Source organism: Phymastichus coffea, unplaced genomic scaffold (assembly GCF_024137745.1).
Source record: "Phymastichus coffea isolate CEN01 unplaced genomic scaffold, Cenicafe_Pcof_1.1 PCOF00163, whole genome shotgun sequence".
NCBI lineage: Eukaryota > Metazoa > Arthropoda > Insecta > Hymenoptera > Eulophidae > Phymastichus > Phymastichus coffea.
In genome coordinates this window covers 320216-346099 of record NW_026706974.1, presented here as the reverse complement: position 1 = coordinate 346099, position 25884 = coordinate 320216, and the positions used below count along the sequence as shown (strand labels likewise).

Sequence of the window (25884 nt, the reverse complement as noted above, 5' to 3'; positions counted from 1 at the left end):
TCAATAAGCTCTTAGCGCATAGATTTGCATTGAAATGCCAAGTAATCCCAAACAATGTCGTTAATTACTTTGTACATAAAGCTTAATTGAATGCAGACGTTTATTGGCATAGAAACTATTTTGAGCAAGCAGTTCTGTCTCTGTACTTAGCTGCATTCGATTCATACATTATTTTTGGGCTATACTAATATCGCGCGATTTTCTCGAATCCTGTGAAAACAAATTATATGTATTACGAATAAGTTTTAAAGAGAATATCAGGATGTAGATTAAACTTTAACGAACAGTATTTATTCCATCAAATTCTGTTTATTGGTATAGTTCCGCAAATAGTGCTGCCTCATAAATACAATATTCTTTATCTGTGACAACCATCCATTCAGATAAATATAATCGCGCGTGTAAGAAATCTTTTTTTAGGTGCGCAAGCTTAATTAATTTACACAATAGTAGTGATGTTTCGCTTGTTATGACGTACAACTAAATTTTTTGACTTTCTTATATATCATATTGCGCGCGCGGTGTGTGTGTGGTTGTATACATATTCTGTATATGTTTACATTTTATACATACAGTTATTTAACTTTTTTATATTTATATCAAAATTATATATAAAATTGATAGATTATAATTACAAAGTAACTACATACATATTTATAGTTCCATGAGGAAATCATTGCCTAATCCTTTGGCATTCGTTTACATCAGCGGGTATCGCATTCATTTTTTACATAAATAACGTTTTGAAACTATAAAAATATCAGAAATCTTCATTTTGAACAATATTATTAGTAATAAAGTCGAATTTTTTCTACGACAACTGTTCAAAAGTAAAAAAAAATCAATCTTTTTTTATACAAAAAATACGCTAACCCCCGCAATGTAAACACCGACCCACTTACGATTTTAAAATCTCAAAACTGGAGCCTACTGTACATATTTGATGCAAAATAAACGAGATTCCAAAGAAGAAATCTGATGCATTATTTCCATACTGTTTGTATATACATTTGAATTAGGGTATTTACAAACACAAAACAGAATTGCACTGAAGTTTTGGAAATGTTCCCGAAAAGATAGTCATATGCATTAATATAAAATTAAATAAAAATTTTGCATGATAATCTGTTAACAAGAACGTTTCCCACAGATTTTGTTAATTATATTGATAAATTTAAATTTCATTGAAATTTTCAACAGTTTGCATATTCAGTTGATTTAACATGACTTGTAAAGACCGCAGTACAGATTGAAAAAAATGTTTCATCTGTCTAATTACATGGTTATTCAATACAATTAGAAATCATTGATAAATACATTTAAATAACTTTAAATAGCAAGTCAAATTATGGGAATTAATAAGATTAATATATGTAAGCAGTAAGTGTATATTAATTTTTTAATTCCTGCTTTATCATTTTATTTAAACAGAATCCGTTATTGTATTTTGAACGGACATTCATATGTTGACAAACAGTTTTTAAATCATAATCAATCAAATATCCGGAAATTCGCACACTCAATAAGTAATAACCATAACTCCGTAGTAAAGCTCTCTTAATCTTAATATACACCTATTTTACGTCTATAATCTTATAAACATTATTCGAATTTATGCTTTAATACATAATTATAATTTATATATTTTTGCAATATTATTTAATCGCATTTCAAAGTTACTTTTGTATCCAATTCTCAGACTAAAAAATCTAATGCCACGGCGAATCTGTGCTCTTTTTTTTAAATAGTTAGGAAAACAGAACGTAAGAGTAACTAAATGGCAATAGTTTAAGAATAAATGAAATCTATCTCATATTATACTACTTGTCAACGCATAAATGATAATTATTCAAGCTTGTGTTGTTATAATGATTATCTACTTAATTATGTGAAGTTTTTTTAATTACAGAGCTTTAACAAATATTTTTTTTATAAAATACTCGCAATAATTACAACCAAATAATTTAAATTCTTAAACAATAAAAATATAAAATTCACCAAAGGTTTATTTGCAAATAAAATAATTTTTTGGTATATCTTTTCAATTGCTACTATAAAAAGACGACTAATATTATTTATCCACAGATATTAAAAGACTTGAGAAATAGGTAAACATTATTTTAATCTTTCGACCATTGAAAAATAGTCCGAGGTATTTATTTATATTTTTTACATTAGTATTTTTTGTGCTTCATGCCATAATTTTCTTTATAATACAGTACTGAAATTTTATTTTATAATTCTGTGCATCAATATCATTTGAATCAATGAAAAGGAAATCGTCTAAATAAAAAATATAATTTTGTAATATTCGAAGCTGTATTGAACTTTTCTAGTAAAAGTATCGATAAATAATTATCACATTACAATCTTAAGAACTAAAAAATGTTTGCATAATATTTTACTTAATAGACGGATGGCACATTCATAATTAATTAAAGTGGTCGGTTTAAGATGATTGACAGCTTCAAACTCTTGTGAAAAATAAAAAATACTGAAACCTTTTTTTCGTAATTTTTGATTTAGCTTTAAATAAAAATTCGTTCGACCGTGCGTTTGACACTGATATTACATGAGAAGCTAATTATAGAAGAATCCTGTAAAATGTGTCGCTATTATTATTCTGTCGTAACAAGTAGAATTGCGCTGTGTACATTTTTTACGTAACGTATATATCACAGTTCAATAGAGAAGCTCTTTAGTAGCTTCCAAAAAAGGAAGTATAATAGCTAATGTACAAAGAAAAAACGTAATTATCATGAAGACCTAATCATCATTTTACTCAAACATTTAGCAAATGTAATAGTAATTTGATTAATTCCTACGAAATTTCATGAAAAAATTATAACAAAAATGCGTTTATTCTGTTAGACTGTAACTAAATTTATTTTTTTGTGATCCTACCCACGATTTATTAAAGTTCTTTTGCAGCTTGACTTTATTTTAGCAAGCTGTGTACTATAAAAGACAATATCAATCATCCTATATAAGAGTTAAAGCGAGAAAAATATTTACTTAAAAATATCTACTGTTAACGTAAACACGCCGTAAACCGAAGAAATTGAATATAAAACTTCATTCAAAATAACGTAGGATGAATACGCATAGATATTCGCCGTGACTATACAGCCATTTCACTTGATTCAAACATCTTACATTAATAATCATCAAAAGTTAATTGGTTAAGATGTATATTTACATCATAAGCTTTACAGTTTCTTTTACTGTTCATGAATTCCGCAAAACAAACTATGATAAAAATAAAAGAACATTTTTGACTGTTAAAATTAGTTTCTTTTGAATATAAATTTTTAAGTAAAACAAAATTCGTGTGTTTGATAGTGGTGACTTTGAATGCCCATTATCAAACACGCAATTATAAAACGGTTATTTTTAAATTAAAAAAAATACAATTTTGACTTCGAAAACACGTCAACATGATTACATCGAGTATAAGAATCTGTTTTGTAGTCTTTTACAAACTAGCACACTTGCGCATTTTTTAATTTGGTTCTGGTTATGTTAATTAACAAACTATTTTTTAGTATTTTTTAAGTTATGCTTAGGCACTCTGTATTTTGTTACATCACTCTTTTATTTAGAAGATCGAATAAAATTGATAATTAAAGAAAAAAGAAAATCAAATATTTTTTAATGCTAATTATGAATTACCAATAAGAGTGGAATTTCATTCACAATGAACAAATAATAATGATTGAAGGTAGAGGCTATTTGTAATGAAAAACGTATTGCATATAATGTACTTCCGTTACTTTAATGACTGTAAACTTTTTAAGTTTCATATGATTTTAATTATGAATATCTACCTATAAACTGTTCAACTAACTAACACTTTTATTTTTAATATCACAAATCTCTTACAAACACTGTTACATGACTATCTTTATACAAGGCGCATATTGCTATCAACTCACAATACGAAGCATTGATAGATCTGGTTCGGTTCCATTACGTAGGATTCAATAAAGCACTATGATCGATATAAGTGTTTATCGCTATCGTTGACTTGAGCGAAAAATTTTAGCATTAAAAAAATAATTAATAAAATATTTGTTAATATTAATAGATAAAAGAAAATAAAACATTTGCTTTTGAGTTGAAAGATGGTCCCAAACACTTGCACATGATTTTTGTAAAATCAAAAAGTATAATATTCTATTAAATAGAAAACAGATTGAAATTTTAGTTGTTATGAGTCACGCTATTTATAAGTATAAAATTTTGAAACAACGTTTATATACAAGTTTCAACGACACTTTTTGTTTCCGTATTACGTACTCATTTTTAACTAAGAATATTATGCAATAAATTAAAAATGAATATTTGAGACCGATCTTATAATTCAGATATTCATTACACAAACTCACATGGTTAGAGTGCCTAAGCTAATATTTGTCATATTGTATGGTAGACGCTCAATAAGAGCGCTGACACCGTGAAACTGCACATTATATCTCGGTATAATGTAAGTATTTTATTTATTTTAAAGTTCCTGAATGAATTTGTCTTCCTATATTTATTTATTGTGGCACGCACGAATAACGGACGCTTGGTTCTATTGGTACGATGTACGGGTAACGGTGAAAAAATAAAAGGAAACATATTCAGTTATTGGTTTTGCTTCCTGCTCTATACAACATAATTGCACTAGATCTGGACTGATATATGGACATTGATGAATATTATAAATATCATTCACTTGTCTCTTACCCAAAGCATAAATTGTATTAACCCTTAAAATTTTTAATATTCATCAAAACCTGGCTTGCTAGCAATATTATCAATATCGTCTTTGTTTTATATCTCACTCAAGTTCATTTTAACTATCATACTGGTCAAGCTCTCACTTTATGTGCACTACATAACGCCATGTCACACACTCATTTTCAGTACGATATCTTTTTTAAACACTGTTAATCCAAACAAAAAAGAGAGAGATGAGAGAGAGATGACAGAGAGAGAGAGAGAGAGATGAGAGAGAGAGAGAGAAGAGAGAGAGAGAGAGAGAGAGAGAGAGAGAGAGAGAGAATAAAACGAAAAATTTTGTTCGATCTAACAAAAGATATACGCGCACGAACTTTAAACATCTCGTACCTTGAATCTTGAAAGAAAGAAAGAAAATCGCTCTCGTGCGTTTTCAACTATACATGGGTTTAACAAGGCATTAGGTGAGCTGCTCATCGGTAGCTTGCTGCTTCAAGCATTTCGACGAAGAGCTTGTTCATAGGCACCTTACCGGTGCGATAAACGCTGGACCAGAACTTGCGAACAATGCCATCCGCCTGGCGGAGGCTCGGCAACATTAGGAACATGTTTTGGGTAGTGCGCAACGTTTGACCTGGACGCACTGCATTCACGCAATCCGAGAGTGAACTAAGAATGCTGTCGCGAAAACGTTGCAATGCTTGCGGCTCGTCTAATTTTGCGTCGCTGTTGCTCAGAATGAGGGCCTTCAGCATGTAAAATTCTTCACGGGCCAGACTTAATCGCTGCAGTCTATCGACGATCTGCATGCACTGTGAACAATCGTTAGTCACGATTTCATTTTTGAAAAAAATATTTTAATACTGTTTAGTAGTACTATATTTATCTGACTTGTTTGAATGTCAACGCTCATTAAAAACGACGAATTATGCATATAAGTTTTGAAATATCATTACTACTTGAAATAACATTTTCAAAAATTTTCAAAGAAAATCAGATAAATTGTATACCTCATAACAAAAAAACGTCTGGAAATAAGTAAGATTATTACAATTAATTACGAAAAGATATTTCACTCACATGTGTGTACAGTTCCAAGCAATGGCACTCTCGCGCAAGTCTTTCATCAAGCACAAAATCCTGTGCGAACCTGAGCTTTCCGCAATTTGGTATACTTCTCCAGACAAGACCGAAAGTCAAAATTTCAGCCCACGTGCTTTGTAGGAGACGCATTTGGTCATTGAGTGGCAAACTACTGAATCCTGGAATCTGTTTTGCCCAACCTTTGGAACAAACAAAAGTACATTATAAAATATGCTATTAAACATAAGTACTGCTTTGTAAGTACTCAATTAAAAAACAGTAGATCACTCGCATAAGCATTGCTTTCTACCTATACAGCGTAATATTTTAAGTGCCTCGTTAAAAAAGACGAAAGGCAATGAAATTGTTTGAAATTTCAAACAAAAAATAAAACGAAGTATCTTACGAAGTTTTAGCGTCTCCCAAAACCGAAAAAAGGATAATTACCTATAATTCCGACGAGTTCGCGATCGTAAAGATCCGACAGCTGGCCAAGGACTCGCTGATCAGTATCCAAAGTATGCGACAAGTTGGACACCTGCAGCATGTCGGGTTCGCAAGCTACTAGTGCCTCTACCATTTTATTATCTAAAAATACAATTAAGTATAATTAATATACAATCAATGCATACGATTCTCCAAGAAGGCATGCATCGAAATTCATGCCTCACAAAGCTATAGGTGAAACGAAATTCCATTGGTTCGATCGTATTTATATTATTTTACGCATTATATGACATCTGCTGAGACGATCACGTTAGCGATAAAAATGTGGTCTAATGTATGACTCTTAAAAAGCTATTTTTAGGAACTCAGTAATTTTGCGTATTTATAGAACTGAATAAGTAATGAAAACGCATAATATTTATCGTCAACTAGCATCAATGAAAATAATATTCATTTAAATAAAGCGAAGAAGCATTATTTATATATGGAGTTAATAATGATATGATTGAACATAAGCTCACTTACTGATTGTATCCAAATAGCCTGCTGACCCTACATTAGCTATGAAACATTAAAACAAAGAATGTGTTAATCACGCAGTTGGCAGATTAATATTTTTTTAAATACGTGCATTTAAGTTTCGTCTTTCGTATATGGTATACAAATAAGCATTGAAGCATATGAATCGCGACAAAACCGACAATAATTTATCAAATGCCATTCATTAAGCAAAGCAAAAATCAAGCGGTAAGCAAGAATGACAATAAATATAGCATTTTATTAATATAGGAAACGTGGAAATTATTTCTATCAATAATTACTTTTTATTAAAATACAACTACGAATAAGAAACACGTTGTTTCGGGGAAATAAATCAGATTTGATTGATCACAAAAGCTCAGGTAATAAAATACTGAAAATCTTATTGCCAGAACTGGCAATTGAATAAACTCAAAACCAAAAAGAAGTTGCCACAAGTAAGAAAATGTACTTTACCTTCAAGCGTAATGTTTTTTCCCGTGACGTAGGGATCGGTACTCCTTCGATACTTTTGCCTACCACCTCTGACACGGTCCAACCGCACACCTTCCTTGAGCATACCCTGCCTGAGGCACTTTTGAAACCTGCAAGCCTGGCAGGCCTTTCTACGACGTTTGTTGATCTCGCATTCACCGTTCGCCGGGCAGGTGTATTCGATGTTGCCTGTGAAGTTACTGGCTACTTTACCATTATATTCGAAGTTCTTCGCCAGATAGGACTGACAAGCACATAAACACATGATTTGCCTGTCTCTCTTGGTTATCAACATTGAAACACGCTGTTGTTAGATTTCATTCACGCATATAGTCGCGAGAGCCGTTTGATCATCATGGCAATCAAAATATAGAGTGCTATATATGTGCATATGTATTCATAAGTATATATAAATTGTTTACGTTTATTTACTGATAATCTTCTGATGCATCGATAGTTATTCCAGTTACGTATACGACAAATACACCGACAAACACTAAACTTCTGCAAATGATAACGGAAAATTTGATTATGTTTTACGCATCGACAGATTTTCAATTATGTTATTTACCATCATATTGGTCGATAATTCATACAAGATAGGCAAATTTGTTCAGTGCTATCTGGAGGAGCGGCGCTGAGTTGTTTGACATAAAATGCGATTCTCAAGGAGACTATGCCATTCTTACCTTGTATCGTTCTTTTGAAAAAAGCTTTGCAAGCCTCGCAAGAAGCAACACCATAGTGAAATCCACTGGCAACGTCTCCGCAAACAAGACATAGCCTCCTAGGCATCATGTCCTCCTCTTTGACACCGTCCTGTAAGTATTGTGCTGCCTTCAATTGTTGCATTTGCATAAAAAGTAAATGAAATGAAAAAAATATCCGCATCGCTGCGTTTTAATTTCTATCGTTTGCCATCTCAAATAACAATGGATCCCGATAAAATGTTAAAAGGTTCGCGAAGATGAGTCACAAATGACCAACATAGAACGTAATTTTTGCGACCACTCGTCAAAGTCTACTGCACACGCATGAATTTTTTTAGGAACTCCGTATGCCTACAGCTATGAACTGAGTTAATGAAGCCCTTAGACAAACTCACTGAATAATTAGTCGAAAACGCGTATTGTTCGGTGCAGTGCGGGGCACATATAAGTAAAGATACGTGACAATTGCAGAGACGCATACAGGTACACACGCACAAAGTTAAGTTGCGAGTATTATACCTCTGGGGTGCCGAGTGGCTGTGTCGTCGAGGAACAATGATGCATCTCCGGACTGCCAGGACTACCTCCGCTACCTCCGTAATCCGGCATATCCATCTTGGTGCACAGCGACTGCAAAGTTCAGATCAGAAGCTTCAATTGGATATTTTCAATTATCTCCTACGATATTTCAATATTCAACTCTAGTACCGATCTACCTCCATCAATTATTATAAATTATATGAAGTGTATAAGGCACAAGAAAAAAATGGAGATTATGGATCATATGGCGCGGTACATTAGCGCAAGCTTCACGTATACCTATATTGGTGTGTATGTGTGTGTGGTGTGTGCATACGTGCGTGCGTACGTGCATGTATAACGTTTATCGATTTTATCAGTTATTCAATGCTAAATTATGCAACGGAATGCCATCGATGAAATACTTGAGAACACCGAGATCGTAATTTTTTTAGCGAATAACGTCAGAAAAATCGATGTATCGCCTTTCCCCGATAATGTCAATAAAAGCTAGCTACAACGCGAGATGGATTGCTGATAATCTGATGTGGTCTGCGTGTAGAGGAGAATGACGAATAATTGAAGCGCATGTACCTCTTGCTGCTGCAATGTGGTGGTCGGCGAACAGACTTGATAATTCTGATTTGGAGTCGTCGGATTCTCGATCTCCTGCTTGATGTTAGGAACGCTCCTGCTGTTTCCAATCATACTTTCAGAGGCGTTACCAGACATCATACAGACCTGCAGGCAAAGATTCATTGTTCCGATTAGCGCTGTTATAATGCCTCGAACTATTTTCAGCAAGTAGCGCCCCCTCCCTGAAAAATGCGTCAGACGTGACAACGAGATTGAAAAGAACTATCCGTTTGAATTAGCACGAGCGACAAAGAGTAAACAGACGGTCGGAGGATGGGGTGCGAATTTTTTTCCGGGGCTTTTGAAGTTACTGAATACGCGCACTGCTCTCGCGACTCGTAGATTGCACTTTTTTCTGCTTGGCGCGCTCGCAACCACTATTTTTAAGCCCGACCGATGCGAAAACATTTTTAGACAGCTTCGCTCCAGGAATCCGCGTAAATTCGCGCGGTATGGCGCGAGATGCGCGCTGCTGTTCCAGAATAGAAGCGACGAGCGATGCGTTTCTTTATTTTCTTTTCCCTCTCGACACCACACACACATTTCCTCAGCGACAGCCTTGAATTACTTTCAGACTCGCGAACACACCTTATTTGCAGCTTTTATCTTCGCTCTTTTTGCTGTCGTAAGACAAAGTCTACAGCTTTCTCAATGGAATTCGCGCGACAGGCTGTACTTTTTCCAGCGCTCTCTTTCCCTGTTGTTTTACTTTTGTGTTCGTGCGCCGAGAGCAGTTGATTGGCACTAAAGAATTACAAGCACATAGAGCATGAATCACCGTGCAATTATTTCAGTACGAGACACTCGAATTGCTCCGAGTGTTTGGAACTATGTTCGATTTCACTTATTAAATACTACTTTGTAAATCGATCGCAAAGCTCTTGCTGGCGCCGCAAAAATAATTCTTCTCCCTCAAAAGCAAAGCATCAATCTGATAAGAAAGAAAAGCTCGCTTTGACGCGCGTACACACGCGGAGCGAGTGCAGCAAGCAAAGAGTAGCGCTTGGCCCGATTACATCAATTGCAATAATATTAGAGTGGAACGCTGCTATTTGGTTCAGAGGGCAATTTGAATTACGGTAAAGTAATTGGTAAACTTAACAGTGCGGCCTGTTAAAGTCGCTATACGCGCTTGCAATCGAGGTCGCCTTAGTCTCGAATCTGTTTTATCTTTGACTTTTCGCTTAAAGTACTTTGTGTGCTGCTGCTCGCAAGCTCTCTCGTCGCGCAACTTGCAAACGTCCAACTATTACGACATCGTGCGCACCTCGGACACCACGGCAATCGATTATGCTAATTTCATGCTGAGGAGAAAATCTCGATCAACTTTCTAATCAATACTCCAAAGTTCAACTGTTGTTAGTGGTGCTCTCGTCAATTACTTCAACGTTGCGTTGAAAAAAGCATTGATACAATCGCAGTAGTTATCTAGAACAATTACAGACTTAATACATGTGTATTGGACAGTAGCGATATGTAAAAGCTTCATTCTCGTAATATTCTGCATCCACGACGACGTCAGCAAGCTTTACATAAACAATGTTTATTAATGAAAGATTTCATCGATGTTCAAACGGTTCGCAGAAAATACACGAGCAACCTACCTAAGTTTCTAATTTAAAATTCTATGACTGAACAGTAACCCTCTCTCTTGGTGCGAAAAAAAAGAGGGAGTGTCAAAGGACTTGACTTATTTTACGTTCTTTTTTTTTTTAAACACAATTCAAGATTCTTTTCGCTCTCAGAGAAAAAAATCCTTTTAAAAGCAGATAACCGAAGACGTACGTAGGATAATAGCTTCGCGCCAACGCAAAGCGATGCCGATCTGTTCGCTAAAAAAATATTAAATAAAACGATAAAATCATGTTTTTATACTGTGTATAATAAAGTCGAATAACATGTATATCCCGTGATGAAAATCAGAGTGGGAGAGATGCGCGTGGTTGCTTTTCTCATCGACGAAGAGAGTGGAACACAGGAGATGGAAGTAATTATAACTATTTCGCAGTTTGCTACATAGAAAAATCAGAAGAAAGCAATTGTGCTTTTCTTAATAGACTATAAATGACAAGATTTTTTATAGCGAGGGTGAAGGTTGTCAATGTGATAAAGCATAAAAATTGTCGCTTTTTTGTGATTATACACGACTGACTGGCTTTCAATCGTTACGAGTTTATGAGCAATTTATAGAAACTCTCAGAAAAAAGCTTTAATTAATAATGATAATAATGATGATAATAATAATAATAATAACGAACAAGACAATCGAAAATATCACGTCAAAAAAATAACAATCGCGCGATAATCAGAAAATAGTACACACCGGTTATAGCATGAAAAGTTCAAATACGCCACTTAGGACAGTCAAGAAGACGATGTAATGTAACGGTATATATTCTGTAAAAAGGATTGCGTAAGTGCCCAGCAACGTCCTTGTCTCTCTCTCTCTCTCTCTCTCTCACTCCTTATCTACTGGGTGGACGCACGTATGTGTATCTGTGTATATGAAGTCTGGGTAGTATGGCCCGTTGATACGCTTGCGCGCGCGAGTAGAGGGAACCCCTCTCTATCTGGCACGATTGGCCTTGAACTTGACTTTCCCGCGAGAGAGAGAGAGAGAGAGAGAGAGAGAGAGAGAGAGAGAAAGAGAGAGAGAGCTTTACTTCTAGCCGCGTTCGTGTGCGTGCGCGAAGGCCGCGGCAGCGAGTTGAGCGCGCGCGCAAATTTAGACGACGCCCGAGTAGCGGCGGAAACGGCCGATGACGAAAGACGCGCCGTGGCCTTGAGACGCGTCATGACGACGACGACGACAACGACGACAACGACGACAACGACGACAACGACGACAACGACGACAACGACGACAACGACGACAACGACGACAACGACGACAACGACGACAACGACGACAACGACGACAACGACGACAACGACGACAACGACGACAACGACGACAACGACGACAACGACGACAACGACGGCAACGACGGCAACGACGGCAACGACAGCAACGACAGCAACGACAGCAACGACGGCAACGACGGCAACGACGGCAACGACGGCAACGACGGCAACGACGGCAACGACGGCAACGACGGCAACGACGGCAACGACGGCAACGACGACGACAACGACGACAACGACGACAACGACGACAACGACGACAACGACGATAACGACAACAACGACAACAACGACGACAACGACGACAACGACGACAACGACGACAACGACGACAACGACGACAACGACGACAACGACGACGATCGCTGGAGAATGCGTGCGTGCTGTCTTTCCACGTTCACTTTCGCTCGATGTGCCAGCAAAATTCGCACGCGCCCGTGTGGGGATCAAATTATGAATTTTCGCGGCTTTGCCTTTTCTCCTTTAATCCTTTGCGCATTTTCTGAAACGTTCGATTGCGCATTTTCTGAAACGTTCTTAGTTCCAATGTTAAAAAGCGATGGACACATTGTTTCGCGAGTTAGATCGCTCGACACTTGCTTCTGCAAACTTTAATGATAAGCAATTTTTCACGATTATCTCGAAAACTTTCTAACTTCGAGGTTAGCCCTTGAAGTACAAGTTTCGAACTACTAATTTGTAAATTTTACTTTGTACGGTACATAATTGCTTTACCTTGTGCAAGGTAACTTAATTGAAAATAAAACACTTTCTCGAAATGAGAGAAGCCAATGAATTTGCAACAATCTTAGAAAATGTTAGGACAGGTATTTTAAACAGTTTTTTAATCAATAAGGTCGAGCTATAATCTACGCGCACAAACAATAAATTATTTAAACGAACTTTATACTTCGAGTGAAATATTAATTCTTACAGCTAAAATGGCAATCGTTATTTTTTCCCATCGTCATCATCATCGTTGTACAACTTGCAAAAGCTACAAACGATGCCAATGCTTTATGCTAGCAGCAAGTATAAAATCATGATCGCGCGACATACACACACACGTACGTCAGAGTAGTCCACGCGCGCACACGCGCGGCGACGACAAGCTGTTACCGTAATAATCATCTCTCTCATCCCGGCAATTCCTCGAGTATAATCGACGGCGGCGGCGGCGGCGGCGGCGGCGGCGGCGGCGGCAGTGCGCGCGTGCGGCTACTCTTCTCACTATATTGCCACTGTCGACGCTGCTGTTGGGCATCGATTTTCCTCGCGAACAGATGATTAACAACGCCTCGACAGAAGAACAATGACGAAAAAAATCACATACACACACGCGCACGCACACACAGAACAATACGAGCGACGACACTATGGGTCGCACAACGCAGATCGCGATTATGTAATGTACTGGTTTTGCCAAATGAGCTTTTTTCTTTCCGTCAGCTGAGTACACAATATTATGATGTATCCTGCTGATGTAACAATAATTACGATGATCGCTCAGCTGATCGTTGATGTGGTTTTTTTTTATAGAAAATACGATCGTTACATATCGATCATATGTCTTTTTGTGTAGTAATTATTTGCGTAGCTCGTCTTCGTTATATATGAACGAGGCATGTAGAGTCGCCTGATTGCCCATTACGCGAATTATCGGGCGCACACTCACGAGAGAGCGTACTAATTACTAAGTTATTACGAACTTATAAGCTGCTAGGGGGGAGGACAAAACACTGCACACGGCCAACTACATTCTACCAAGCTCCATTGTTGAAAACTGCAATTAAAAGCGCAATCGATTTGCGTGACTTTATTTAGAAAAGTCTAGCCGACTTTTGCTGCAATCCGAGCATGCTATGTAAGATCAGACACATAAAGAGCTGCCTGCTGCTCTTTGGCAAAACAAACCGCAACAACGATCCCTCCAAACGATATACGAATATATACGTATAACGTCTCGGGCGAAAACTTTTTTTTTTACTTACGAACGTTGCGAACCCTACGCGAAACCTTAACAGAAATATCCGCCCGTCAACCTGTCAGGCTGAGCCAGCTACACACACTACACACACAGGCCCCACTCGTGCACGAGCTTCTAATTTAAACACGCGATAATTGGGAGTCCTGTTCGCCTCTGCTGCCGCTGCTGCAACGGCTTCACTTTGAATATCGCGTTCGAAATTTTGTATCTCGCTCTCCCCGGGGCAGTTAAATTCGAATGCGGACGTTTTACTTTTTTGATTTTGTCGATAAGAGCCGGAAACAGCAAGAGGGAGAGCAGCATTCTTTAGCTTTGGCAACCTTCGATATTTTTTTTCCTTCGCAAGCTTTCAAACTTGATACATTGCACTTGTTATTGCCACATACTCGCAAATGTAGCTCTTCTGAAATTGTTCTACGAATAGAAAATAGAGCTTGAGATATTGGGACATTGGATATTATTAAAACACTCCTTGTGCAATGCAATTGGAAACAAGGATAATCCATGTACCGAGATGTACAATGGGATATGAAATTTCGAATGGAACAAAAAAAGAAAGATGGATTTATGCATTATTTAAATCACCTCATTACCGAGCAGCTGTAAATTCTCGTCAAAGTGTATTAGATACTTGAAATATAGTGTCATTAAAACAAGCTCCACGAATAACAATCCATTAAAGAAATCGTAGCACATAGAACGCGGACAATATCAATCAAAAACTCGTTTGGTGTCATCATTTCGGAATGAGGTTTACTCTCCAGATTATGCACACGCGCTACTTAGTCGAGTCGCCGACGCCGCGGCGAAAAATAACCATCGGGAACGACGAAAACATGGTGCGCGATGACGTATCGACGCACAATGTTACGAGGAAATATCCCGCAGAACAAGAAAAAGAGAATGCAGCTCGCGGCTTATAAACAATCGCAAGGATATAATTTGGCGAAGGCGCCCCGCTTGTGCGGTATCAAACGTTTCAAGGCCGTGGCGGTGTGGCGCGCGAAAGCGAGCGCAGTTGTGCAGCAGTGCTCGTTTTCAAACAGGTCGATTACGTAAGCATGAAAAAGCCACAGAGTGCAGCTCCAACGGCTCTTATGCGGGGACACGACATTAAACCAGTTGACGTGTATGAGACTCCAAAAAATCTTGACCCATCATCTCGATGCTTATCTCTCGTGTTATTTTTTCGTTGTTTTTCATTTTTAAATTTTTATTTTTTTAATACAAAGAGGATAACCCAATAACGTTTATTGGATTTTTTCCTGCGATACGAAGAATGCAAGTGTAATCAATGCAAGCGCATTATTTATTCCTATCGTTTTTTGATTAAAGTAACTGATTCGCGTACGAAGCTTTTCTCGATAAGAGATAAGAAATATGTTTGATATACGTGCGTGAGGCTTTTAATAAGCGAACACATCGATCGCTGTCGGCTTATTTCGCGAACACAAGCATGGAAGTTCAAGGTACCGATAAATAATACAGCAATAATTTTACTGATGGCACATTAGGCGCTGCTTGCGTGACGAACGAAAGCAGCCTCGACCAGGCAAGATTTTAACGATTAAACTGTGCGCGAGCCGACTACGTGTCTTTTCTAAAACAAAAAGTTCGATATATGGAGTTTGTCGGGCACTGCTCTATAAATAAACTTGTTAAAATTTATCAATTTGTCACAAAAAGAGCATGAAATCGTACGAGGGGAATGAAGGAAAAATATAAATGATGACTATCTCTCGTGGTTGGTACAAGTGCACATCAGCAATTCCATCGCTTCATTTATCAAGCGCATTCGCCATTCAGAAGAAAAAAGCAAAGCAAAGTAGCTAACAATGAGAAGAACGCGAAAACTAAGCTAAAAAGAAGAAGCAGGCTCGTTGGATTTGTATTCGGCGAGTCGTTTTTCACGAGGCAGCGAGTGGAACATGAATAATTCAATCTGGCTCGCGTTATATTAGGTTGATCCGAGAGAGGGAATTTTCACGAGGCTCGATATATTTTTTGTTTGCTTCTTGCCCGTCGGCATGACCCTGACCAGCCCTATATCCCTGCTACCCGAATCCGCCAACATCGATCCGTCTAGCCTTTTGTTGCACATACCGAGTTCGTCTCTGTGGGTTGACTACCTAACCCGAGTGCGTACGATTTCAACCTCCGCGAAGTGAAATTCAGATTCCAGGTCAGTTTCTTCTTAAGCGGATCAAAGCTCTATTGCACCAAGGTATAACAATAACAAATAACAAGAATCGACTTGCAGGTCCGTAGAAAAAGAAGCTTTTTTTTCTGGTTGGATCCGAGGATATCTGAATTACATCGCTCGCAACGGTAGACGCGAGTTCCGCGAGTGAAAGACGTGGAGAACGATTACGCGACAATGCGAGGAAAAAAGAAGCGATAGCATTATGCACGCGTACGAATGAAATCGATATGCCAAGTATATAAGTCGACGCGCGAAGCAAATCACACACAGAGCAGCAGCAGCAGCAGCAGCAGCAGCAGCAGCAAGCACAGCAGCGGCAGCAGCAGCAACAGCAGCAGCAGCAAGCAGCGGCGGTAGCGACAGCAACAGCAGCAGCAGGGTCAGGGTTACGAACGACGCACGCGGCCGCTGCCGCACGAGCGATGCAAGGTCTCGGCCACGTTTCGATTTGTGATTGGCGCCGCCGCGCGAGCTCTCAGCTTGCAGCGTGTGCAAGCTCGAGCTCTCGTTTGTCCCGCGACGTATGCTGTATCGACCTGCACGATCACACTTCGTATAATGATTGAGTGCTGTTGACGACACGAAAACTGTGCTTGATGCTTTATCGTGAACCGATTATTCATGAGTTATCAATTTCGTGACGGTGCTCAAAACTGCAGTAGCTATAAAAATGAAACCTCGCAAAGCTTTCTAATGCGATGTATTTTCTTTTTTCTTGCACAAATCAAAAATTGAAGCGATTTTATCTAAAAATATCAAGCAGAATACAAATTGATAGGATCCACTCGCGCGCACGAAGCTAACAAACAATGTTTAGAATGTACGTTCGGATCTACTTGGCACACTGTCAAAAAACATTGTACCTTAAAATAGACAGAAATCCGCATAACCGAAACTGTGACCAAGAGTTCAGAAAACCCCAACTGCATCGCCGTAAACTCAAGCACCCCGTGAAAAAATCTACTAAAAAAATCAAGGTCACTGGCAAAAAGAAACCTCCATGAAATTGTGAGAGAGGAAAAAAACAGAGTAGAAGTCTAGAGCGGGAAACCGAGGCGTCGTTGTCGAGGTCACATTTTGCGAGCCGCCTAGTGGAACGCGCACGACATAAGCGAACGAAAGGGAAGGGAAAGACGAAAAAGAATCGATAGCCCCGGCGTTTGAATCACGGTCAAGGTCAACGGCTTTTCTTGTGCCTCGCTTGGAAAACACAACGGAATCTTCCTTCGCGCACAGGGATAGAGAAAATATTTTCGGCTTCTGACTTTTCGTTATCTGATCGCGCTATATACAGTTCGCGACACATACGTACATGCACGTAACGTCATCGCACGGGTGAGATAACAAATCTGCAATAACGCACCGTTCGAAGTATTAATTTTCGGCAGCGGGACTCTTACAATCTGTTGGAAATCTGTTGTTAGCAGAATTTCCTACAGCCACCAATTTTTTCGTCAGTTTACGCGTTAACGACATCGTCCTCCGGATTAATCAACCGCGCAAATGCAAATCCACGGTAGGTTGCCACTTGACTTTTCTCCGTTATGCAAAGGTAGAAATGCATTTTATCAGCATTTACATACCGGCTAAAATAATAAATAACAAAGTATGCGTCTAATTGCGCATCGAACGCTCATTCGGGGAGTGACATTTGGCGGATGAAAGCGAATGAACGATAAGCGGCCAAAAACCGCCGCCCAATCTTCGCCTTGGCAGACTCATGCAATAAGCACAAACTCGTGATAAGAGAAAAATATATGACGATACGGCGCATCAAAAACACATTTGCTGCATTGCAAGAGAACTCGGTCGCGGTGCAGGCAAGCTTTTATCCTCGTGAACGACCGAAAGAAATCGTTAAAAACACGCCGAATCCAGATAGTCGCTCGACTGTCGGCGGCTCACTTGGAAAATTATATATGCAGTGCGGTCCTTTGTCACGACAGCGGTTAAAACTCTGTTAATTTCATAGCTATTGAAATTACAATCGCATGCGTACAACGAAGTTAAACGGACAAGTACATTTACATCGCACGAAAGCTCAATCTTACTTTTGCATAGTCGAGCATCGGTCAGACGGAAAGCGACAGTCGCGAGCTTCTGGCATTTTCTCTCCTGTTTCTAGCATGCGGTGAGAACTAAAATTAAGAGAAGCTATCTATCAGCTGTCTATCTAGCAGCTTTCAGAGGTTTAAAGTCGATTATACGAGTTTCCTTTAACACAAAATTATGCAATAAACGCATCAAGATAAATGGACATTTGATTTTAGTTCGTAAACTCATTTGCACATTCGGTAACACTTTCGTTTCTAATTGCTCGTTTATCAACGTATTCGTATCTGCCACTATCGCAATAATTATAAATCAAAATTGCACGAAATATCCGTATCATTAAAGAATTCAAATAAAACTTTTTTGGATTAACAAATATTCACGACTGTGGGTATGCAATCGTTTAAACATACAACAGATTGGATCTAAATTGCCTGGCGTGATTTTTATCGAAACGAAATTGCATTGAATTATATTTGGAGCTTTTATAGCGCGGCATTATGTCAACAACCGATTTGCGATATCGTTCCCAAAAATATGACTTACTCTTCTGCTCTTTTGCAAACTCTAGACTCGTAGGCAAGAGATTAAACTAATCAATTAATCAGCATGCACTGATAAACATCAAAGTAATTGATTCGATATTGTTTTTGTGTGCAACATTTTCATGGCCACAGTTACGTGTACACGCGCGTGTATAGCATCGAAGGAAATGCAATGAATTTAGCGTAAATATTTAAAGCGACCCCATGCATAAATGTAACAACTTTTATCCACGTGAAATGAAATTGTCGCGTGCAATGCTAAAGATATTGCCTCGGAAACGTCTCTCTGAAAGTGACTGTTACGGGAAAATTGAATATAAGGTTTGGAACTTGGAAAATGTAATTCGGACAATAAAACGCTCATGCGGCTTTCTATTTGCGCGTGTCATCGCATTTCTCTTATCTGTCAATTGTCGCGCTCAAGTGCAGAATAAGAAGCGCGAAAAAATCCAAGGCGAAGGTGAAGGTGAAGCCGCAGAGACGGAGGAGAGAGCGAAGAAAGATATGGGCCTTCATTATACTTTATTTGCCGGTACGTTGTTGCGTTTGTTAAAATCCAAGTGAATGAACGAATAATATACACGCACAAAATGAAGATAGTGGGAGAGTGAGCGCAATCGCGAACTCAGTCAAGTTTAAGGTCGTGCTGCCTCTCGGCGCGTCTGACGTCATCCCGACTGACTGTGTAGAAATGGGACGGGCCTCCTAATTTACCTCCTAATAATGATACGCTCATGTATACCTGCACACTTCTTTCGCGATATTTTTGTTGTTTTTGTCACTCACTAAATGGCGTACCGTCACATGTATTACATACGTTTTGCTTACGGAATATCAATATACTTTCTTTGAAAACACCACAGTTTTGTCGAAAGTATTGTTGGAAGAATCACTGATTGACGTTCGACAACAACATTATACAAAAAATACAAAAATTGAGTGTGAAAAGTTGATGATCGCAAAGTCTACAATCGCAGTTGTCACAATTACAAAAAAATTCTATTGAAAGAGAAATGTCCATGTGGAAGCTAATGAAAATTGAAGGCTTTAACTTTACGGTCGATCTTATGCATCGGGCTACTTTATGCGGTCTACGTTCATCTATCTTTATATACTTATCGATAAAGGGCATGCTGACCAGATTATTAAGAAAGAAAGCGTATTAGAATATTGAGGGTTCAGCAATTTTTCATTAACCTTTTTTTTTTGATATATAGGAAATTTATTACACTTTATTTTTAATGAATATTGTGACTCGTGTGAATCAAATAAGGAGTTTGTTTAAAGGTATAAAAACCAAAGATATTTCATAACTGTTTGAGTATATAAGAATAGTTAAAAATATATTGCACAGCTTTGCTTGACTCTGCGAAACCTGTATTTCGTAGGCTCAAAAGGCAGACAATAAATTTCAACGCTAGATAAAATAAAAGCTCGTGCACCTTTGCACATTGATCGGTAAAACAAACTTTACCAATTTTGTAACGTATAAAATAAACGTAACTTTCAACCCATCCTGAATGCATTTTATACGATTTAAACGACCTATATAAGTAAATTTAGAAACTGCTCATACGTTATAAACAGCAATCAATGCTAACAATACTACCCACTGAAAAAAATCAGGTAGTATACGGAAAATTTTTTGTAAACAAGAATCATTGTGACAATGAAATGCCGCAATTATATATACAAATGAATGCAAGTGCCAATTACATTGTTTGTAAAATTTGAGGAGCGCGGTGCGATAAATTGAGGAAGGCATTATGCTTTTCACACCTCATCGTTAAAGCGCTGGGGAATATATTGCAAACACGTCTTATAAGTGAATTAATAAGATGATTTGATATTTAAATTCTCCAGATAGTAGTGGGAAAATTTTGACATTTTGTTTTTCGAAAGTGTAAAAGTGAATTACCTTAAATATCACATGAATATGAAATTAATTGACGTTCGCATTTGTGCATGCATTATGCACTGAACCGAAAGCATTATACAGATGTATAGCTGACGTGTACGCACGTACAAAGGCCTCTTATATACTTTCAAAGTAAATTTCCTCTGAAAAATAAAAATCAAACATTCGCCAGATATTTCTTTTAGAAAAAAACATTGCACAAGTATTTTGTGTACCTGTATACGTGAAAATTGATTATACGTAATTATTTTATCAATCCTATCCGCCTATCATTTTTTTCTATCTATTGTAAAAAAATAATGAGCCGCCAACAATACACATTGAGATTGGTTCACGCATGAAAAGGCGCAAAAATTTGAATTTCAATGTTTTGAAACACTTAGTTGCATATAGAAGATGCATTTTTTTTAATAATATCAATTATTTTCAAACATTAATAATTAATATATATCAATGCATTTCCAAAACGAATTAGAGGAAAAATAGTATGTAAAAATGTGTAGACTCTGAAGTTGATACTTGAAAGTTCACGTAAAGAGTAAATAGTTTCAAAAAACATGAAATTATGTTTAAAAACGTAAGTTTCATGGTGTTTAAATATTATCGAAAATAATATTCCTTATACTAATTCTAATAAATTATATTTTTTTTAATTTGCATATTTTTGCAAAATCATTGATCGACACTTGATTGTTTTAGCTAGTGGATACCAAATGAATATTGAATATTAAATATAAATATTAATCGTTATAAAATATTTAAAATCCTAGAATTATTCTATTTCTGTCATGTATTAGAAAGATAAAATTTACAAGATTGAAAAGTGTTCATTTATTTAAACGGCAGAAAGCTGTATTTTTAGACACAAAAACTGATACTTGTATTATTAACATGAGAAATCCGCACCAATGATTCTGTACATTATAATTAACACTTATCGTCATTTATATATAATTTTTTTTTATTTTTTGTATTTCCTTGATCAAAAGATATAATTTTGTCGGGTCCATTTTAATCAAATTAATACCGCATGCATAACACCATTCTGTTTACAAAATACCAAGAGAATGCACAACAAAAGCATCGTTTTCTCGCGTGATTAATATTCTTCGCGTGTACGCATCTCTCGTGCGATTGCAAAAATCGTCTTGTTCGCTTGCGCGCTTTTGGCCTTGAATCCGCCTTATCAGCGATGACGCCTGCGTGCCGGCCAGGAAGCAGTCAACAGAGTTCAAGAACACCACGCCGCTCGCGCCAAATGTTGCACGCGTCTGAGCAAGTCACGAAAACGCAGAGCGCGCGAAACAAATATATGCAGCGAGCAAACGTTAGCCTAAAAGTACACGCGTGCAGCGTGCTCGCGAAAGCTTTCTTTTTATGTCAACGAATGAAGGCTATTTGCAGACCGTCGAGTTCCTCCTTATCTGATTTCAGTTTAATTGTTTCATAATAATTTTTGAAAAAGTGCAACAACAACGAGGAAAAGTATAGAAACTGCATCGATTCGAGCACTTGAACAAGTCACAAAAGAAAATACATCTACGGATGCAATCTCTCGCATGCGCTTATATGAAACCTTCTTGGCTTCCAATAGAAACAGCATTATGTAGAGAGAACAGCACTTGCATGTGTACACATTTCAAGGTCTCTACGGGTTTGAACGCGTATACCCATCACACGCACACGCATGTTCACGAAGGAGCAAGAAAGCTGCGACACGGGGCCTATTTTTAAAATGGGATCGGTTATGGTTCGGCGGAAGAGCGCGCCTGCACTCGCGAAAAAACGAGAGAGATAGAGAGAGAGGAGAGAGAGACGAAACGCATGCAGCGCACCACGCCTCGAAAACATATATGTGCAGACTAAGGCAAATGAAAGCTATGCGCCAAATTCACGCTCTATTTCGCCATACTAATGATGATTTTTTAATTTTATAATTTCTTTTTAATACCACGCTGCATAAATATGTCGTTAATTTTTCAGCACGATTATATAAACATGCATCGATTGTGTAACGATTGGTAAGACACTTTTTTCGTTTCCATTTTTTACGTGAAATACGTTCTTAGTTGTTTATACAATAAGGTCAAATTATGAGGATGTAACACCGTTATTGTCTAAAATGCCTACAGACTCTGATGTCAGAAGTCTCAATGTAAATAAGTATAAAATAAGAAAAATGTAGGTAAGAATTTCGAGATTACAGAAAAAATATGTATTGCCTCAGTTTTTATTTGTTAGAAACCGCGCATTATTTTGAAATTCTTCCGAGAAATAGTTAACAAAGCTTGGTGCAATGTGTATACAAATTTTACGAAAAATGAGGGGGTACTGGGCAAGAAACTCGCAGGACGTTGTCTCTTGGGATAAATAAAACTCATACATCCACACACGAGTTGCGCTTATGCTCATCAAAACAAACAATTTTTTCTCGGTCGTATGGCAATCAGTACCCTGCTAGAACACTCAATACTCTTCGAATGCATACATATATAAAACAATAAAATTTGTATCTATGTGGAATGCGATGAACTATTTTTAATGTGCATAGCGAATACAATGACTAAAAGAACAGCCATATTATTCTTATTGATGCACGCATTAAAAATACGAAACCAAAATTTATGAAAATGATCATGGTAAAATTTGTGCGAGAAGTTAATATATACATAAAAGATAAGTTTCTCATTTAGGGTCAGTTATGTCAACCCATGAAGTTTTCCGTCGATTTTATTGCTTATTACGCTGTGTCAATGTTTCGATAAATTTTATTTATACGTTCGCTATAATTTTTCGATTTTTCATATTGATTATATTCTATGAGAAAAAAAAAACTAATTATTCAGAGCTCACTTATGCAAGTAAGAAATTATGTAAAACGATTGGACCGATCGATAAGAGCGAAATTGAAAAAAAAAAATTATCAGTTGTATTAACCAGAGTTATCGCTGTTATTTTCGTAGATTAAGCGTCTAAATATCTTATGAAAAATATTAACTTTATAAACTTTGAAAATCTGGGACAATATACAATACCTTTAAAATGTCATTCCTATTTTTAATTCTTTCATAATAATCTCAAGCGTACAGCGAACATAAAACTCACGAGTAAAACTATTTAAAATCCACTACACACCTATGAATCGTATTAATATTATATCATACACTAACCTAGCAGTACAAAAAATTATTTTTTAAGTGTATATCAAATTAAAAAATCACGAGTTTGACGAACGACTGAAGTCCATGTGCAAATAAAAATTTAAAATATAAATAAAATTTTTAATAAAATCGAATAAAAATTGAATCTTTGTTAATTTATTAATATTAAAAGGCAATATAAATTTCATAGACTAATGTAATTTTCTCGAGAGTTATATATGCATGAAACTATTTAGTAAAGAGAAACAATATCTCAACGAATAAAGTCGGCTTTTGAAATGAAAAGTACATTATTTTTGGCATCACCAACACATCTATGTTTATTCATCACTTACAAAACTCTCCTAATATTTTCAAACGTATATTTTCTTTCGAAAGAAGTCACTTAGTGATATGGATTATATAATACCGATTAGATGTTGGAGTAAAATAGGCATTGTATTTAATTATCAAAATTACGGCATAAATAACATAAAAATATGTATCGCTTATTGTTACAGTAAACGCTTGAAACGTTGAAAATGTTCAAATGAGAGTACTCGAGGAAAATAATCTTGATATACATTCAACATTGTATCGACAAAAATTAATGTAAATACAAAATATATTGTGTATATTGTGTAATTTGTTTTTGTAATGAGTATTTTGAGAAACTAGTTGTTTACGATAGTAGGTATAACAAAAAGAAATAATATTCAGGCACAGTAAACTCTAACAATATAATCACTTAGTTAACCCCCATTTATCTCGAATGCGGAATCCGTGTGCTCGAGATGAAAACGCCGCACCGCAACAGGAACGGATTCCCTTTGTCATGCCCATGATATTGCCATATTATGAACCACCCCCGCCATACGATAACAAAGCCGGTAATGAGCAAAAGTAAATAAGAAAAACTGGCAATCGCATCGCATAGGAGACACGATAAAAGGAGAAAATAATAAAAGTGCGAGGAATTCGGTCGAGCAAGGAAGGCGACCTTGCCCGCGCGCGAACGATACATGTTCGCAAATGGCCAGCCACACAGTGAAAGAGACAGATGCGCACAGAATATACGTATATGCATACACACATAGAACACACAGACACATACCACGTCATACATCCACGCGTCCATGGTCGTGTCGTACATCACAGCAGCGAAAAAATCCTCCTCCAAAAGTGACCGGGTTCGGCGAAGACCGCTCACTCGCGCACGTGCATGACACACGCATCTAGCGGCGGCAGCACGGCGGCTGCAGCAAGTCCCATGGGAAACCCAACACGAGCAGAGAATCGACGAAGGAACCGCGCGTCAAACGATGTCGACGGCACCGCGGCCCGAGCGCGACTGTATCCGTGTCGTAACGTCAGCGTGCTCTTGTCTCGACTCGCCGCGCCGCATCGAAGCCGAAGCCCGAAGCGCCGCCGCCAGGCAGAGGGAGGGAACGAACGCACACTCTCGCGGCCTGTAGACGCTGCCGTACGATACTCCTATAATATAGATCGCAGGGTAGGATGTCTCGTCTGCAAGGCACGCACATGTGTATATTTATATATGCGTAAGCGTATGGGTTTGCCTTTTTGCTTGTCGTCGTTGCTTTCTTTCGGCGGAACTGTATCTTGATGAACTGTACTTGCAGACGGGGCATGTAGGGATTCCTCTCGTGCTACGCGCGGGATAATCTTGTAACGGAGTTTGTAACAGCTTGCGACGCTTATGCAATCAGAGTTGACAGGGCACCCTATAGCGTAATCTCGTTCAAGTTTTGCCTAATAAATATTGCACCTTCGCGACTTTTTCTCACGCCAAAGTTTTGTTGCGATCGGTGGTCGTGTGCGCGCTCGCGTACAAACGCGACAATCATTACCAGTGCTTTTCCGTGTGCTTTTCAGCGCAAGCGGAGAGGATCAGAGATGTATGATGTGCGAAACGCGTGGTCACGTGATCGAACGGCAGACCATAATCATACCGTATGAAGCAACGCGAACAATTAAATA

General features: G+C 37.6%; 1 protein-coding gene across 5 annotated transcripts; it reads right to left on the bottom strand.

Annotated features, from left to right (window-relative positions):
* Positions 1–191: 191 nt before the first annotated feature.
* Positions 192–25247, bottom strand: LOC131672966 (steroid hormone receptor ERR2-like). 5 transcript variants are annotated; one of them, XM_058950552.1, is made up of 9 exons: positions 24998–25247; positions 9093–9239; positions 8499–8609; positions 7959–8088; positions 7252–7473; positions 6781–6816; positions 6256–6396; positions 5806–6008; positions 195–5537 (listed from the first exon to the last, which is right to left on the bottom strand). In XM_058950552.1, exons 1-9 carry the CDS (start codon positions 25034–25036, stop codon positions 5199–5201), a joined length of 1368 nt encoding a protein of 455 aa, XP_058806535.1. In that variant the 5' UTR covers positions 25037–25247; the 3' UTR covers positions 195–5198. The 5 variants fall into 5 exon arrangements, with proteins under 5 accessions (XP_058806539.1, XP_058806537.1, XP_058806535.1 ...); XM_058950553.1 differs by having other exon boundaries at positions 197–5537; positions 7252–7458; positions 24998–25246; XM_058950556.1 differs by lacking the exon at positions 9093–9239 and having other exon boundaries at positions 192–5537.
* Between the last annotated feature and the right edge of the window lie 637 nt (positions 25248–25884).

Coding starts and splice junctions, on each gene's coding strand:
- LOC131672966 (XM_058950552.1), bottom strand. CDS start 25,036: ATGTACGACACGACCATGGACGCGTGGATGTATGACGTG. Junction 9,240..24,997: donor ACGCGTGGATGTATGACGTG/GTATGTGTCTGT, acceptor CTTTGCCTGCAG/GTCTGTATGATGTCTGGTAA. Junction 7,474..7,958: donor TTTCAAAAGAACGATACAAG/GTAAGAATGGCA, acceptor ATGGTAAAGTAG/CCAGTAACTTCACAGGCAAC.